The sequence below is a fragment of the Gorilla gorilla genome, chromosome 20 (genome assembly GCF_029281585.2).
Source record: "Gorilla gorilla gorilla isolate KB3781 chromosome 20, NHGRI_mGorGor1-v2.1_pri, whole genome shotgun sequence".
NCBI classification, from domain to species: Eukaryota; Metazoa; Chordata; class Mammalia; order Primates; family Hominidae; genus Gorilla; species Gorilla gorilla.
In genome coordinates, this window is record NC_073244.2 from 50,297,495 (window position 1) to 50,316,180 (window position 18,686).

Below are 18,686 nucleotides of genomic sequence, written 5' to 3' on the forward strand. Positions count from 1 at the left end.
TAACTGATATTTAAAGACATCTTTGAGCCATTGTGAGTGAGTCTCTCTTCCTGGACCAAAAGAGCAGAATTTGAATAGGAAATGGTTCTAATTCTGCAACAATAATGTGATATGGAATATACAGCAATAATAATGTGATATGAAAACATCTGTAATTTTTTTTTTTTTTTTTTTTGAGACAGAGTCTCGCTGTGTCGCCCAGGCTGGATGGAGTGCAGTGGCGTGATCTCGGCTCACTGCAACCTCCACCTCTCGGGTTCAAGCAATTCTCCTGCCTCAGCCTCCCAAGTAGCTAGGACTACAGGCTCATGCCACCACGCCCGGCTAATTTTTTGTATTTTTAGTAGAGGCGGGGTTTCACTGTGTTAGCCAGGATAGTCTTGACCTCTTGACCTCGTGATCTCCCTGCCCTCGGCCTCCCAAAGTGCTGGGATTACAGACGTGAGCCACCTTGCCCAGCCACATCTGTGATTTTTATTGGTGACAAAGCCACAGGTTCTGCTAATATCGCTGTGATTTATGGCTTCATCCATATAGGAAGGAAATGCTACATTTCTGTTAGAGGGCGGAAAACATAAAAATGTAACTTTTCATCATCCAAGTTCACAGATGGCCTGGAGGCCCATGGGCCCAGGTTAAGACTGCTGCATGCCCAGCTCTGATTTATGTAGATCTTGCCTAATGCCTAGCCCCGTGCTAGGTACAGGAGATACATCGAGGGTGTGAGCCCCAGGGGATGGAGGGAGCTCATGGTTGAAGGAGTGAGTTGTGGATGTGGCTGGAACAGGGAGGGCAGAAGTGAGAATGTGAGGGAGAAAGGCTGGGCTGGAAAGCCTGGACTTGCCCTCATGGGTCTGCCTCCCTTCCCAGGAGAAAGAGATGGAGAAGCAGAGGCTCTTGTACCAGCAAGCACGGCTGCACACCCGGGGGGCGGCCGAGATGGTGCTGCAGATGATCAGTGCCTGCAAAGGTGCCCCTCACATGTGCACTGGACTCTTCCGAGTGCACTCATCCTAACCTCACTCCTCCTGGCTCACCCATTCCCTGTGGACCCATTTGCCACCCCTCAATGCCTGTGGTTTGCATGCACACCCCAGCCCTTGCAGCTTCCCGTTGTATACCTGCCTTGCAATTTCTCACTCATCCTTCAATCACGATCACCCCTGCATGCACACCTTGGCACACTCTTAAATCCCCTTCTCTCACATCCCTTGGGATGGCTGTTTTCTGGTGGGTGGAACACACTGCCTTCCAACTGGATGGACCATCTTTTTTCTCCCACTCCCTCCAGGAGAGACAGGTGCCATGGTGTCCTCCACCCTGAAGCTGGGCATCTCCATCCTCAATGGAGGCAATGCTGAGGTCCAGCAGGTAACAGAGGCAAAGGGACTTCAGAAGAAGGCAAGGAGGGATGAGAGGTTCCTGTGTGACTCCCAGTTCCTCCTCCCCTGCCTCGCCCTCTGCAGAAAATGCTGGATTATCTTAAGGACAAGAAGGAAGTTGGCTTCTTCCAGAGTATCCAGGCACTGATGCAAACATGCAGGTAGGTTCGAGTGGACCTCTTCTTGTTAAGCTGTGTTTGGTGCCACTGCCACCCCACTCCTGGTACCATTTCCAGTTCTGATTCTGCTCTTTCAGTCCAGGGAAAGAGACTCACTCAGAATCGCTCAAATAACAGGGAATTTATTATAAGAATTAATGTAGAACAATAAGGGAGGCAAAATGTCATAGACTTGAAGAATGAGTTGCATTATGAATTCCAGACAGTGGAACCAAAAACTTGAGAATTTAAGGGGAACTTGGCAGTGGGAGATTTAGGAGCTCTCTGATGATCCCAATTAATCTGCCTCTACTGTTGTCTGCCTTTATTCGCCTCTTGCTGCCGGCTGACTTTTCCTACCCTCTGCAGATTTGCTAAATTGGTTGTTTCTGGTTCCTCATTATTTCAGCTTGCGCATGGTTCATCCTGGCCCAACCATATGTCCTAGCTTCTGCCAACTCTTCATTTCTGCTTCCTCTTGATTTCAGCGCATACATGGTTTACTGTGGCTCTCCAGGCTACCATGGTGGGGAGCTGCCAGGCCCTGGGAGAGAGGAGGGCAGAGGCTTCATCACATACCCCCTATCTTTCCTTTCTTTTCCTCAGCGTCCTGGATCTCAATGCCTTTGAAAGACAGAACAAGGCCGAGGGGCTGGGCATGGTGAATGAGGATGGCACTGGTGAGGCCCTCCCTTGGGCTTCCCACCCCCTGAGACATCTTCCTTCGGGATTCCTCCCACCCCACCCCTACCCGCCATTGCCCAGAGCTCCCTTCCTCCAAGACACTGGTTCCCAAGGGCTCCCTCGGGTCCCTCCCTCTGCTGTGGTCCCCCAGTCCCACACCCTCCATCCCCCTGGGGTCTCCCTCTCCATGTCCACCACCCACCTCCGCCCCCTCCTGCCACCAGAAGTCATTCTGTCTTGTGTTCTCACCCATCACTACATGGACCCCACCCTCCACGTGCCCCAAATGTCACGCCCTGGTTGCTGTTCTCTTATTAATGTCCCTAATCCGGGTTAATCGCGTCTCCTCTTTGCCGTGTTGTGACGTGTCTAACCTTTCTACCCGGATCCTCGCTCCTGCCTTTCTACCTCTATGTCTTCATCTCTCTCTCTCCCTCTCCATCCTCTTCTTTCATTCCCTCTGCTTTTACCCTCATTTCCTACCCTCTTCCCTGCTAATCCATTTCCTTCTGTCTCCTTATCACTCTGCCTTTCTCTCTGTGGGTTGTTCCTCTCTCTCTGTGTGTCTTTCTGTGTCTTTGTCCCTGACTGTCATTGTGTGTGTTTGCGGTCTGTCTCCCTCTCTTTTTCTCTCTTTTCTCCTGCTTCCTCCTCCCATCCTGTTGGCTGCCCCAGTCATCAATCGCCAGAACGGTAATTCCCCCAGCCCACCCCCGTGCTGTGCTGCTGTCACCCACCCCTCCTAACCCCGTCCACCCCTCCACCTAGGGGCTGAGGATCTGGGACGTGGAGGGGAGGGAGGGACCCTTCGGCAGGTGCGCCCTGCCAGTGCAAAATCTGGAGATCAGGAGTCTGGGGAGCATGATTCAGGTCCCAGATCAGCCACTGAGAATACATGGGCCTGTGAACAAGTCTCTTACCTTCCCTAAGCTTCACTTTCCCCATGTGTGAAGCGGAAGCTAGAGAACATGGTAAAGATCTCTTTCCAGCTGGATATTGTCGGACTTCCAGACCCAGATTCGCAGTCCCGGTGTGGAGTGATCCCCTCTCCCACCTACTCTGCTCTCTGCACCCCGACCTCAGATTGGTCAGTCAGCGTTTCCCATCCACCAACCGAATTGGTTGCCTCCGGCATCCACTCTGATTGGTGTGCGCCTGCCTCCTCTGCGCCTGCCTCCTCTGCGCCTGCTCTGGTTGGCCCATTTGCGGTCTAGCCTCCTCCCCTACCGCCCACCATGATTTGCTTCTTTCAGATGCCCATTCTGATTGGCCCTTGTTTACACGCCTCCCCTGTGCTACTCCTGGATTGGCTGCTTTCAAGGCATCTGGGCCAATTGGCTGGCTTTCAGTCCCCATTCCTTATCCCTCCCAGCCCAATCTTCCCCTGCCCAGAGCCTTTGTGTGAAGGTGACCCAAACCCCCATAATCCATTAACCTCCACGGTCTGAAGGGGGGCTGAGGGCATTACCAGCTGCCTGAATGTCTGCTAGGTCAGCAGACTCTCCCGAACGTAACACAAGTGGTGACATCAGAGGGCACTGATGTAGAAAGACACTTGAGGCCCCAGCTTCATGACTCAGGGCCCCTTGGGTCTCCGTCTGCTGATGTCATGGGCTCTGAGGTCAAGACCGCCTGGCGTCATGGATGCCCATGGCCCTCACAGTGTCTTTGGAGTGGCAGCTGCTCCTCCCAGCACCCCCATGCTTTGTGCATGCGTGTGCAGTGTGCATGGGCCTTGTGCATGTGTGCGCTGTGTCTTGGCGCATCTGACCCCTCCTGGGCCCTGTCCCCTCCCTTCCACCTAGGAGAGAAGGTCATGGCAGATGATGAATTCACACAAGACCTGTTCCGATTCCTACAATTGCTCTGTGAGGGGCACAATAATGGTGAGGAGGAGGGGTGTGGGGTGGAGGGGAAGCCGAGGTTTGGGGCTGGTACGGAAGGGTTGACTGAGTTAGTTTCCACCCCTCCTCCTCCCCCGGTCAATGATGGCCACTCTCCAGCCAGTGTTAATCCACCTAGCTTTCAAAATCTCTCTGGAGGCCGGGCGCAGTGACTCAGGCCTATAATCCCAGCACTTTGGGAGGCAAAGGCTTGTGGATCTCCTGAGGTCAGGAGTTCGAGACCAGCCTGGCCAACATGGTGAAACCCCGTCTCTACTAAAAATATAAAAAAAATAGCAGGGCGTGGTGGCACATGCTTGTAGTCCCAGCTACTCAGGAGGCTGAGGCAGGAGAATCGCTTGAACCCATGAGATGGAGGTTGCAGTGAGCCAAGATCACACCATTGCACTCCAGCCTGGGCAACAGAGCAAAACTCCATCTCAAAAAAAAACCTCTCTGGAATTTCTGGAATCTAGCCACTTTGTTTCCCCTTCATCTCCTCTGGCCAGTCCAATTCCCCAAAAGCAACCTGCCAAAAACCAATTTGGCCAAAAATCAATTTGCCCAAATGGACAATTTGTCACATGCTATTTTCCCACAGGCGCTCTGCAGTGGCTGCCAAAGTTCTATACACGTGGTGGATTTCTGTACTTTAGGTCCAGAAAAGACCTAAGGGAAAAAACTGCCTGGCATTTAAAAATAAATCTATTAGAATCACTTGTTTATTTTGCTTATAAAATCTTTGCAGAGGAAAGATCTGTACAAAGGCCTACAGATTCTTTCCTATCTTAAGCAAGAGTTTTGTTTTGTTGTGGTTCAGCCAATTTAACAAGATTGAGGATGACAGCAAATTAATTACACAACATCAATGATGAGAAATACAGTCTCATGCAGCAAACCTAGCTTACAACTTTACAGAACAGTCAAAATTCTGCACAAAAAACATTCTACCCAATGCCATTTCCTATAACAAACATGTACAGTCTCAAGATTGTGGTTATAACCTTTAGCAGGTGATTAGGAAACCACAGACTACCCGGAAATCAACTTTCGTGACAAGAATTGGAGTAATTAGTAATCTTACTTCCATAGAACCTTCACCCACTTGGTTAGTGCTCTTTAAGGTAACTGATTTGTAAATATCTTTAATCTTCATTCTTTTTCTTTCAACAAAGGATAAAGCATGATCTCTTTGTCTTGAATTTTCAAAAGCTCTTGTGTCCACAACGAGTTTTTCAAGGTTTATTAAATACCTTTGTGCCATGGGACTAAGATTTTTTCTTTCTTTTTTTTTTTTTTTTTAGACAGAGTCTCACTCTTGTCGCCCAGACTGGAGTGCAGTGGTGTGATCACAGCTCGCTGCAGCCTCTGCCTCCTGGGCTCAAGTAATCCACCCCTCAGCCTCCCGAGTATCCAGGACTACAGGCATGCATCACCATGTCTGGCTAAGTTTTTTATTTTTTGTAGAGATGAGATCTCACTGTGTTGCCCAGGGGATCTCAAACTCCTGGATTCAAGCAATCCTCCTGCCTTGGCCTCCTAAAGTGCTGGGATTACAGGTGTGAGCCACCATACCCAGCTGGGACTAAGATTTTCATTCTTTAATTTTAACTAAGATGGAATCAGTCTTTGCGTTTAAAATAAATTTTATTCCTCAGGAATATGAAGTTTTGAAAATGAGAATGTTGTTATGAAAGGGATTGCTGTCTCCCAACATATTTGCAACCCAGTCCTCTGCCTAAATTCATGGCCTAATCAAATAGATATTTGAAATATCTTTCAAATCTCAGACCCCTTGCATGTCTTGAGGAGTCAGTGCTATTCAAAGCAGACAAAAGGTTTGTCTCTCACTTATTTGCACATGTCTATAACAGGTGTTGTCAGTTGCCAGAATTTTTTTTACAGGAGCTGTGTATCTTTTATTTTTGCATATAGCCCAATTTAAATTAACACAATTTAACAATTTAAATTAACACAAATAAAGGAGTTAGAAAGCAGGGTTGATGGGAAAACCTGTACCTTTGCTTATAAAATTTTGAATATTTGAGTATGCTTTGTCTATGTCATGAAACTAGGCAAAATGGGCCTTCTGTTGAGCCAACCTGATAGAGCAATTGTGAACTGACTGTAAAAAAGTTAAGGGGAAAGAAAAACTGGGGGCGAAAATACTTTCAGGGGCTGTTAAAACCTTCCCGTGCAACATGATGTTGCTATAAACATTTAAAAGGACTTGGCTGGGCACTGTGGCTCATGCCTGTAATCCCAGCACTTTAGGAGGCTGAGGCAGGAGGATCACTTGAGCCCAGGAGTTCAGGACAAGTCTGGGCAACATAAGGAGACCCTGTCTCTACCAAAAAAAAAAAAAAAAATCATATACTACAGTATAATAAACCTCCAATCATATACTACAGTATAATAAACCTCCAATCATATACTACGGTATAATAAACCTCCAATCATATACTACAGTATAATAAACCTCCAATCATATACTACAGTATAGTAAACCTCCAATCATATACTACAGTATAATAAACCTCCAATCATATACTACAGTATAATAAACCTCCAATCATATACTACAGTATAATAAACCTCCAACTACCCATCACTCAGCTTTAACAGTTTGCTTTCACAGAACAATGTTTTTTAAATAGTGGGAACCAACCCATCAGACAGACGTTCATGAATCAGTTTCACGCAGAGGTTCTCATTGTAATTGTACACTGGCATGCCTGGGGAGCTTTAAAAGAGACTTAAGCCCAGGTTTTGCCTTTACAGGTTCTAATTTAATTGATCTGGGGTTGGGCCTGAGCACTGGGATTTTTAAAAGCCTCCTGGTTGTTCTGATGTGCAGCCAAGGTTGAGAGGATGAGAAGCGCACACTTCTTCTTTTGTAGTTAACTAGAGCAGTACAGGACAGAAAAGAACAGAATGCATGGCACAGAGTAAGGCAATGTGAAACTTCTCTTTCGGGAATAGGTGAATATAATTTCAGATTGAACACATGTATCAGGTCTCAAAGTAAAAAGGATTTCCTCGGCTGGGTGTGGTGGCTTATGCCTGTAATCCCAGCACTTTGGGAGGCCGAGGCAGGTGGATCACAAGGTCAGGAGTTGGAGACCAGCCTGTCCAATATGGTGAAACCCTGTCTCTACTAAAAATGCAAAAAAATTAGCCGGGCGTGGTGGCACATGCCTGTAATCCCAGCTACTCAGGAGGCTGAGGCAGGAGAATTGCTTGAACCTGGGAGGCAGAGGTTGCAGTGAACTCAGATCATGCCACTGCACTCCAGCCTGGGCGACAGAGCAAGACTGTATCTCAAAAAAAAAAGGATTTCCTACTATAGATTGCAGTCAGAAAAGATTAAAAAATTACTGCACAAGAATATAAACTTCACAAGGGCAGGGGCTGGACATACGGCTCATATCTGTAATCCCAGCACTATGGGAGGTCAAGGTAGGAGGGTTGCTTGAGGCCAGGAGTTCGAGACCAGCCTGGGCTGGTCTCAACAAAAAAATTAAAAATTGGCCGGATGTGGTGGCTCACACCTATAGTTCCAGCTACCTGGGAGGCTGAGGTGGGAGGACCACTTGAACCCAGGAGGTCAAGGCTGCAGTGAGCTATGATTATGCCACAGTACTCCAACCTAGGCAACAGAGGGAGACCTTGTCAAAAAAAAAAAAAAAAATCCCCCCCAAGGCCGGGGACTGTTTTTTTTTTTTTACTACTGTATCCCCAGAGCCTAGACTACTGCATGACACATAGTAAGAACGCAACAAATTTGTTGTAGCAAAGAGGATGTGACAATCTTAATCTCGTGAGGATGTAGTATACACTCAATAAAATATGTTGAATAAATGAACAAGTGACCAATCCATATGTTCCCTGGCCTTTAGTAGGTGCTCAATAAATATTTGTTGGATAAATGCATGAATATCCCCAGCACATAGTAGGAATTTGATAAAATTGTTTGGAAACTAACGAGGAACTGAATCTCTATTTCTCCCTGCTACATAGTTGGTGGTCAATATACAAATTTGTTGGAAAAAACTGAATGAATAAATGACGCTCCACCACATTTGACACATAGCAGGCCCTCAATAATATTTATATTTTATTTTTTTATATTTATTTATTTTTTGAGACGGAGTTTCACTCTTGTTGCCCAAGCTGGAGTGCAGTGGCATGATCTAGGCTCACTGCAACCTCTGCCTCCCAGGTTCAAGCAATTCTCCTGCCTCAGCCTCCCAGGTAGCTGGGATTACAGGCACATGCCACCACACCCAGCTAATTTTGTATTTTTTTTAGTAGAGATGGGATTTCACCATGTTGGCCAGGCTGGTCTCAAACTCCTGACCTCAAGTGATCCACCCACCTGGGCCTCCCAAAGTGCTGGGATTACAGGTGTGAGCCACCGCTCCCGGCCTATTTTAAAATTATTTATTTATTTATTTATTTATTTTTGAGATGGGGTTTCCATCTTGTTGCCCAGGCTGGACTGCAATGGTGAGATCTCCACTCACTGCAACCTCTGCCTCTGGGGTTGAAGCGATTCTCCTGCCTCAGCCTCCCAAGTAGTTAGGATTACAGGCGCCCACCACCACACCCAGCTAATTTTTGTATTTTTAGTAGAGACGGGGTTTCACCATGTTGGTCAGGCTGGTCTCAAACTCCTGACCTCAGGTGATCTGCCCGCCTGGGCCTCCCAAAGTGCTGGGATTACAGGCGTGAGCCACCCGGCCAGTATTTTTAGACAAATGAATAAATGATCATCCATCTTTCTCTGTCACATAGTAAGTACTTGATAGTTATTAAATAAATTGATGATGATATGCTTTCTGGCATACAATAGGAACTCAACACATGAGTATTGCATAAATGAATAAATGACCCACTGTTCATCTCCCCTAGCACATGGGAGGTGCTGGATAAATGACTTTTCATCTCCCCAGATTTCCAGAACTACCTACGGACACAGACAGGGAACACGACCACTATTAACATCATCATTTGCACTGTGGACTACCTCCTGCGGCTGCAGGTGAGGACGTGAGACGGTTCAGGTGTGACTTAGGTCGGGGGCTGCAGGGCCATGGTCGGCCCCAGCACCCCCTCACACCCTACCCGCCCCCACCAGGAATCCATCAGCGACTTCTACTGGTACTACTCGGGCAAGGATGTCATTGAAGAGCAGGGCAAGAGGAACTTCTCCAAAGCCATGTCGGTGGCTAAGCAGGTGTTCAACAGCCTCACTGAGTACATCCAGGTAGGGCGCTCCCCCTGGGGCGGGAGTGGGAAGGGAGGGGGTCCCGCATCGCGATCCCTGATCCCTTCTCGGGGATTCCCTTCCCGCTCACACGGCGCTCTTGCCTCCCAGGGTCCCTGCACCGGGAACCAGCAGAGCCTGGCGCACAGCCGCCTATGGGACGCAGTGGTGGGATTCCTGCACGTGTTCGCCCACATGATGATGAAGCTCGCTCAGGTTCGAGCCCCTCTGGTCTCCATCCACCTGCTTCCGGGCGTCCCCCAAGTGGTCCATTTCCAAGTCTTGCCCCTTTGGTCAGTTTGTCACCCGAGTGCTCCCGGCATGTTCCAGACTGGTTCCCTCTCAGTGGCCAAATCCATCCTCTTTCTGGATTGGCTGTCTGCATGACCCCGCCTCCTCCTCTGCCCCTCCCTCCCCACCAATCAGCTGGTTTTCCATCCACGCTTCCATTGGTCTGACGTGTTGGCCCCGCCCCAATGGCCAGAGCTCCTCTATGATTGATTGCTGTTTTTCTCTCTGATGAGTCATCTCAGATGTGGACAGTCCTTGGACTAGGATGGGGCTGGTTTCTAGATTAGAGCCTGGGGCTGAGGAAATGTTTTGCTTCTTTATCTTGCTTGCGGCAGATGACACCCATATCAGGCATTCATGATGTAAGGTCCCTGTTGAGCACCATCTTCCATTTCCATAATCCTTATTCCTCTTTCCCTCACCCCTTTGCAGCCTTGCCAATGTCTCATGAACACTTAATCCATTTGCTCTGCTTCCGTCTGGTAACTATATTCAAGGCTGCCATATACTGTTCCGCAGGTTGTGCACTGCACAAAGGCACGATCTCTGAGAGCATTCACATCCTACACATAATGGTGTATTTATTACAATAGTTTAGTTTTCCAGCAGATGGCAGTAAAGCATCCAGCATGTTATAACTTCCCTACAGGAAGTGTTTTAGGGGACGCCTTTTTTTCTAATTTGCTCAAAGGTGCCCCAGGGGCTGGCAGAAACCCTAATTCGTTGTCATCTGACTTTTTAAAAGGAGTTAAACTTAGAATTCAATTCCTCCGTGTCACAGCAGCTGAAGTTGTGCTGTTGGTATCCTAAAATTCTAGAGAATGTTGGTATCATCATGTAGAATTCCAAATCCTGCAGGGCTAATTCATCCACCACCATCTAGTCTAGGTTGCAAAAGCTAGAAATCCAGTGCAAAGTGGTGGCTTAAGAAAAATAAAGAATTTATCAGTTCATATTACAGATCCAGGGCTTAGAGTGATGTCAGCAGAACTGCCTCCTCTTTGACTGCATTTGCAAGCAGGCTCTCTCCCTGGGCTGGAAAAAATGGTGCCTCAGGCTCCTATCCACTCTACTTCTTAACAGCCCTAGAGGGAAGAGATCTCCTCTTTCCTGAAAGCTCCAAGAAAAAAAAAAAAACCTGAGATTCTCTCTGACTAGCCTATTGGGTCACATGTCCATCCCTGAACCAATCATCATAGGCTTAGGAAAGAAAGCTCTGACTGGCCAGGCCTGGTCATATACCCACCTATAGAACCAGGAGATAGGGTTAGCCCCATATGCTCTGACTGTGGGATGGGGGACACCGCAGGTGAAAATTGAGGGATTGTAAAGAGAGGAGGGGGACTGAATCATGGGTAGGCACAAACCACAGGCGCCCACCCACTGTAAGATCTTGAGATTAGGAGTGTCGGGACCTTAGGCCCAGAATGCAGAGCTTTGGAACTGTGGAAATACATTAGGATTGGAATCAACAACTGATAGAACTAGCATGGGAGCAAAAGATCCTTACATCCCGTTTATCTGGTATCATCTCCTCCCCTCTCCATTTTATTTGGTGGAACCATATGAAATTACCACTTTGGATCTGGCACGGTGGCTCATGCCTGTAATCCCAGCACTCTGGGAGCCCTAGGCGGGCGGATCACCTGAGGTCAGGAGTTCGAGACCAGCCTCACCAACATGGAGAAACCCCATCTCTGTTAAAAGTAAAAAATTAGCTGGGTATGGTGGCACATGCCTGTAATCCAGCTACTCGGGAGGCTGAGGCAGGGGAATTGCTTGAACCTGGGAGGTAGAAGTTGCGGTGAGCCGAGATTGCGCCATTACATTCCGGCCTGGGCAACAAGAGCAAAACTCTGTCTCAAAAAGAAAGAAATTACCACTTTGTGAGCCAAAAGTGATCACGTGTTGGCAATTTTATGTGACTCAACCTAACATAAATAGGGGCCATGAGGCAAAACTTTGTATTGGAGGTTTCTATGGGCCCTACACTGTGGCCCTGTGTTCCCCGCAGATGGCTTACCAGAAAGCACATGGCTGTCTCTGCAGCCTTCCTCCTGAACCCAGAGTCCCACTCTTGCCATCACACATTATATTCAACATACATCTGTCAAGCCCACCGTAGGCCAGGCACAGTGCTGGGCTCACATCCCTTCCTAGACCTGGGTCTCTGTCCCCAGTGTTTGTCTCTGTCTGTCTCTGTCTCTCTCTGCCCCAAATGTCTGCCCCGCAAGCCTCTCAGTCCTCCTTGTCTGCCAGCCTTCCCACTACCCATCACCTATCGAGCCCTTCCCCCAAGTGCCAACCCCACCCCCCACAATCTTGTCTCTCTGCCCCTTCCCCTGCTTCCGAGGAACATGTCTGGACTCGGGTCCCCTTGGAGGTAAGAGGGGAGAAAACAGGGGTTTAGGCCCTGCTGGGTAGGTGAGGAGGGGGAGAAGCAACAGAGGTGGGGGAGATGTATGCTGAGACCAGCCCTCACCGAGCTGGGATCTCTAGGACTCAAGCCAGATCGAGCTGCTGAAGGAGCTGCTGGATCTGCAGAAGGACATGGTGGTGATGTTGCTGTCGCTACTAGAAGGTAAACACCCAGCAGTGAGGGTGAGGGAACAGTAAAGAGGTTCAGAGAAGCCTGAGAATGGCCCCCTGAGACCCAGGAGACCCTAATCCTCAACCCCATCTGACATCGTGTCAGGATCCATGGGTTGATGAAGAAGCCATAATAGGCCAGATGCGGTGGCTACACCTGTAATCCCAGCACTTTGGGAGGCCGAGGTGGGAAGATCACCTGAAGTCAGGAGTTTGAGACCAGCCTGGCCAACATGGTGAAAACCCATCTCTACTAAAAATACAAAAATTAGCCTGGCGTGGTAGCATGTGCCTGTAATCTCAGCTACTCAGGAGGCTGAGGGAGGAGAATTGCTTGAACCTGGGAGGCGGAAATTACAGTGAGCCGAGATCACGCCATTGCACTCCAGCCTGGGTGACAAAAGCAAAACTCCAGCTCAAAAAAAAAAAAAAAACAGAAGGTTCCCTTTAAACATCAAGATTTCCAGCTTTTCTTGGAAAACTGTAAGCTTCAGTGACCCTGGGTCCACATTCTCACATGGCAAAAATTAGCTGGATTAGATGAAATAACTTAATTATATCAATGTTAGATCTCTAGATGTTCATGATAGCATGGTGATTATATTAAACAATGTCCTTGTCTTTTAGGACATAGACACCGAAATGTTTAAGGGTAAAAGGACCGCATGTCTGCAACTTACTCTCAAATTGTTCAGAAAAAAAATATACAGAGAGAAAGAGATTTTTTTTTTTTTTTTTTGAGATGGAGTCTCGCTGTGTCATCCAGGTTGGAGTGCAATGGCACAATCTCAGCTCACTGCAAGCTCCGCCTCCCAGGTTCACACCATTCTCCTGCCTCAGCCTCCCGAATAGCTGGGACTACAGGCACCCACCACCATGCCCGGCTAATTTTTTGTATTTTTAGTAGAGACGGGATTTCACCGTGTTAGCCAGGATGGTCTCGATCTCCTGACCTCGTGATCCACCCGCCTCGGCCTCCCAAAGTGCTGGGATTACAGGCGTGAGCCACCGTACCCGGCCGAGAAAGAAAATGATAAAACAAATGTGATGCAGGGTGCGTCACGTGCCTGTAATCCCAGCACTTTGGGAGGCCGAGGCCAGAGGATCTCTTGAGCCCAGCAGTTTGAGACCAGCCTGGGCAACATGGTGAGACCCTATCTCTACAAAAAATACAAAAATTAGCCTAGTGTGGTGGTGTGTGCCTGTAGACCCAGCTACTCGGGAGGCTGAGGTGGGAGGATCACCAGAGCCCGGGAGGTCCAGGCTGCAGTGAGCTGTGATTACACCACTGCACTCCAGCCTGGGTGACAGAGCAAGACCCTGTCTCAAAAAAACAAACCCCAAAAACAAACCAAATGTCCAAATGTGGCAAAAGATAAACAATTGATGAATGTGGATATATTAGGATCCCTTTTTTTTTTTTTTTTTCTTTTCTGAGATGGAGTCTCGCTCTGCTGCTCAGGCTGGAGGTGCGGTGGCGCGATCTCGGCTCACTGCAAGCTCTGCCTCCCAGGTTCACGCCATTCTCCTGCCTCGGCCTCCCCAGTAGCTGGGACTACAGGCACCCGCCACCACACCTGGCTAATTTTTTTTTTTTTTTTTTTTTGTATTTTTAGTAGAGACGGGGTTTCATCATGTTGGTCAGGATGGTCTGGATCTCCTGACTTCGTGATCCTCCCGCCTCAGCCTCCTAAAGTGCTGGGATTACAGGCGTGAGCCACCGCGCCCGGCTAGGATCCCTTACGCTATTCTTGCAGCTTTTATATCAATCTGAAATTATAACACTTTTTTTTTTGAGACGGAGTCACGCTCTGTTGCCCAGGCTGGAGTGCAGTGGCGTGATCTCGGCTCACTGCACCCTCTGCCTCCCGGGTTCAAGCGATTCTCCTGCCTCAGCCTCCTGAGTAGCTGGGATTACAGGCACACGACACCACGTCCGGCTAATTTTTGTATTTTTAGTAGAGACGGGAATTTCACCATGTTGGTCAGGCTGGTCTCGAACTCCTGACCTCGTGATCCACCTGCCTCGGCCTCCCAAAGTGCTGGGATTACAGACGTGAGCCACTGCGCCCAGCCTACGTTAAAATTTAAAAATTACAAAAATAAACTGGAGCCAAGCTTCAGCTGCTGCCTTTAGAGGGAGTGTGGGATCGCAGTTTGCCAATCTCCACCTCTCCTTGCTGCTTACCACTGGCTAGCCTCAGTTTTCTGTGGACCCTCCTGACTGTGTGTACTGGTGGAAGTTTTAGCTGTGTAAGTCCTGAGGTCATGCAGCTCTGAGTTCAAATCCATTCTCCCCACTTTACTGGCTATGTAACTTTGAGTGCATGACTTTCTCTATGTCTCAGTTTCTCTTCCTAAAAGTAGAGTCACACACTTCCCTTTTTGTGTGATTGTGCCAGGGTAGCATTTGGCACCTACCTTTAGCGTACATCATCATTATCTTTTTTTTTTTTTTTTTTTTTTTTTTGAGACAGAGTCTCACTCCATCACCCAGGCTGGAGTGCAGTGGCACGATCTCGGCTCTGCAACCTCCGCCTCCCAGGTTCAAGCAATTCTTGTGCCTCAGCCTCCCAAGTAGCTGGAATTACAAGCACATGCCACCACGCCCAGCTGATTTTGTATTTTTAATAGAGAAGGGGTTTCACCATGTTGGCCAGGCTGGTCTCAAACTCCTGGCCTCAAGTGATCCACCCACCTCGGTCTCCCAAAGTGCTGGGATTACAGGCGTGAGCCACCACGCCCGACCTGACATCATTAGCTTTACTGGGGGAGGTGGGCAAAGGCAGGATCAGCCAGGTTGGCACAGGAGGCTGACGCAGGTCAGGAAGGGACCTGTGGAGGGGAGGCTGTGGCTGGCCAGGGACACTCCAGCAGCGTGGTGGCTCCTGGGCTGGAAAGAGAGGCAAGCCTGGTGGGGCCCCAGAAGGGAGTGTTCACCGGCCACACTGACCTGGGGCTGCCTGCAGGGAACGTGGTGAACGGCATGATCGCCCGGCAGATGGTGGACATGCTCGTGGAATCCTCATCCAATGTGGAGATGATCCTCAAGTTCTTCGACATGTTCCTGAAACTCAAGGACATTGTGGGCTCTGAAGCCTTCCAGGACTACGTAACGGATCCCCGTGGCCTCATCTCCAAGAAGGACTTCCAGAAGGTGGGTGTGGGACATCATGTGGGCCCAGGACTTGGGTGGGGTTGCCAAGGGCCAGCCATACCCTTCTGGCTGCCTGCCTCAGGCAAGAGACATCTCTGCAAGCCTCGCTTTCCTTGTTTGTAAAATGAGGATAAAACAGTCCTTGGGTTATATGTATTCTGTTTTATTTCATTTTAGAGACAAGGTCTTTCTCTGTTGCCCAGGCTGGAGTGCAGTGGCGTGATCATAGCTCACTGCAGCCTTGACCTCCTGGCTTAAGCAATCCTCCCACCTCAGCCTCCTGAGTAGTTGGGACTACGGGTGTGTGACATCATGCCTGGCTAATTTTTAAGTTTATTTTTTCTAGAGATGTGGTCTCACTACATTACCCAGGCTCCTCTTGAACTCTTGGGCTCCAACAATTCTCCTACCTTGGCCTCCCAAAGTGCTGGGGTTATAGGCATGAGCCACCTCGCTCAGCCCCCTTGGGTTATTTTGAGGATGAAATGCATTAACACAGATGAGAACCATTATTACTGTTATCTTTATTGATAGTCATAACATTATCATTATTGTGAATAGGCATCAGTTATTCCATCAATAAACATTGGCTGGCTTTCTTCTCTGTGTAGGGCCTGTGGTGACACTATTGACGCATCAATGACCAAGATAGACACAGCCCGTGCTTTCATGGGTTTATAGTCTAATGGGAGAGGCAGTCACTAACTAGACCATTCCAAGTCTAAATAATGAGGCTGCTAGGAGGGAAGTGCTGGAACATGCTTATTCAGAAACCCACTCATCCTCCTCTAACCACCTCTCCCATCCTAACTCTCCACCTTTTCTTCTGAGCCTAGTTTCCTACTCTGTAAAATGGGGATAGGATAATCACATTAACCACTAACTATTGGCAGTGTGCGGTGGTTCATGCCTATAATCCCAGCAATTTGGGAGGCCGAGGTGGGAGGATCGCTTGAGCCCAAGAGTTCGAGATCAGCCTGGGCAACCTAGTGAAACCCTGTATCTATAAAAATAAAAATAAAACAACTATTAACTATTGTGAGGATGGGCAGTGCGGGCAGTACCTGGAATATGGTGAGTCCTCAAGAGATGTTAGCTGCTATTACTACTCCCTTATCTTTACTGTTACCATTTTGTTAACTTTTTATTTTGAAATAACTTCGGGTTTATAGAGACGTTGCAAGAACAGCACATAGAATTTCTGAATACCTTTCACCCACATTGCCCAAATGTTTTCTATTTACTATTTACTCCATCATGATTTCCCTTTCCTTTCCTTTTTTTTTTTTTTTTTTTTTTTGAGACGGAGTTTTGCTCTTGTTGCCCAGGCTGGAGTGCAGTGGTGCGATCTCAGCTCAGTGCAACCTCCGCCTCCTGGGTTCGAGCGATTCTCCTGCCTCAGCCTCCTGAGTAGCTGGGATTACAGGCACGCACCACCATGCCCGGCTAAATTTGTGTGTGTGTGTGTGTGTGTGTGTGTGTGTGTGTGTGTGTGTGTGTGTGTGTGTGTTTTGTATTTTTAGTAGAGATGGGATTTCACCATGTTGGCCAGGCTGGTCTTGAACTCCTGGCCTCAAGTGATCTGCCTGCCTCGGCCTCCCAAAGTGCTGGGATTACAAGCATGAGCCACCTCGCCTAGCCAATTTCCCTTTACTTTGAAACACTTCAGTGTGTATCTCCTGAGAACAAATTCATTCTCCTACCTAACCACAGGACAATTATGCTAATCAGGAAATTAACATTGGCACAATGCTGCTATCTAATCCTAGACCTTATTCAATTTCCCTTGTTGAAGAAATTTCTTTTGTCAATGTCTTTTCTTTGCCAACCCAGAACCAGGGATTGCATTTAGGTGTTCTGTCTGTTTTCCTCCTTCAGTCTGGAACTGTGCCTGTGTCTGTCTTTATCTTTCCTGACATGTTTGAAGAACGCAGGCAAACTCTTTTGTAAAATGTCGTTCAGTGTGGGTTTGTCTGAGTTTTCATCATTATTAGACTAGGGTTATGCATCTTTTGCAGGAATATCAGAGAAGTGATGTGTCCTCAGTGTAATGTATTAGGAGGCACATGTGGTTTCATCCCATTACTGTTTATTTTCTTATTTATTTGTTTTTAGAGTCAGAGTCTTGCTCTATTGCCCCGGCTGGAGTGCAGTCAAACAATCCTAGCTCACTGCATCCTTGACCCCCTGGGCTCAGGCGATCCTCCTGCCTCAGCCACCCAAAGTGCTGGGATTACAGGTGTGAGTCACTGCACCTGGCCAATGTCTCTTCCCATTACTGTTGTTAACTTGGATGGCTTGGTTAACTCGGTGTTCACCAGGGGCTCCACGATGAAGTTACTGTTATTCCCTTTGGAATCAATAAGTGTCTCATGAGGATATACTTTGAGGCTATGTAAATATTCTGCTAACTCTGGGGTCAGCATCCATTGATGATTCTTGCCTGAAACAATTATTCCTCTAGTTGCTGACAAATGGTGGTTTTCTCATTTCGCCGTATGCTTTACCATCACTAGGCACCATTTTACTGTAAGAAAGAGTGTTTCCTTCTTGTCCATTTCATTTCATTTTCTCATTCATCCATTCATTTATATCAGTGTGGATTCATGGCTTTTTTTTTTTTTTTTTTTTTTTTGAGACGGAGTTTTGCTCTTGTTGCCCAGGCTGGAGTGCAATGGTATGATCTTGGCTCACTGCAACCTCCGCCTCCTGGGTTCAGTGATTCTCCTGCCTCAGCCTCCCAAGTCGCTGGGATTACAGGTATGCACCACCATGCCTGGCTAATTTTGTATTTTTAGTAGAGACGGGGGTTTCACCATGTTGGTCAGGCTGGTCTCGAACTCCCGACCTCAAGTGATGGTCAGGCTGGTTTCAAATTCCCAACCTCAAGTGATCCGCCCGCCTCAGCCTCCCAAAGTGCTGGGATTACAGGTATGAGCCACTGCACCTGGCCCATGGCTTCTTAGTCTATGGGTTGCAGCTGTGACTGGCCATCTGCACTTAGGTAAGCTCAGGGTTCCCTGAGTTAAAATCAAAGTGCCCCGTGCCTTCCAGTTGTCCCCCAAGAGCCTCACTGTGTCTCTCTGCTTCTCAGCCACGCCTTGCAAGAGTCATCTGCCCTTGATCATCCGTTCTCACCTCCCACTCCTTCCCTGATTCGGGGCTTGCCGGCTTCCGTCCCTGTCAGGCTCCTGAAACTCCTCTGACCAAGATCATCAGTGACCTCTTTACCTCTGACTGTCTCCTCTGACTTGTCATCTTGGCAGCCTTTGT

At 48.2% G+C, this 18,686-nt stretch overlaps 1 protein-coding gene across 6 annotated transcripts in view; it reads left to right on the top strand.

Annotated features, from left to right (window-relative positions):
- Positions 1-18,686, top strand: part of RYR1 (ryanodine receptor 1) — a 155,929-nt gene that overhangs the window by 100,662 nt on the left and 36,581 nt on the right. For 4 of the 6 annotated variants that reach the window (XM_055369291.2, XM_055369290.2, XM_055369293.2 and 1 more), the window contains 11 exons: positions 871-970; positions 1,292-1,371; positions 1,467-1,543; positions 2,147-2,220; positions 2,900-2,917; positions 4,030-4,110; positions 9,063-9,151; positions 9,248-9,376; positions 9,488-9,592; positions 12,167-12,248; positions 15,226-15,413. In XM_055369291.2, coding sequence (XP_055225266.1) covers positions 871-970; positions 1,292-1,371; positions 1,467-1,543; positions 2,147-2,220; positions 2,900-2,917; positions 4,030-4,110; positions 9,063-9,151; positions 9,248-9,376; positions 9,488-9,592; positions 12,167-12,248; positions 15,226-15,413 — 1,023 coding nt within the window. Of the gene's footprint in view, positions 1-870; positions 971-1,291; positions 1,372-1,466; positions 1,544-2,146; positions 2,221-2,899; positions 2,918-4,029; positions 4,111-9,062; positions 9,152-9,247; positions 9,377-9,487; positions 9,593-10,002; positions 11,890-12,166; positions 12,249-15,225; positions 15,414-18,686 lie in introns of those variants that run through there. The other 2 variants (XM_055369295.2, XM_055369292.2) reach the window with 2 other exon arrangements.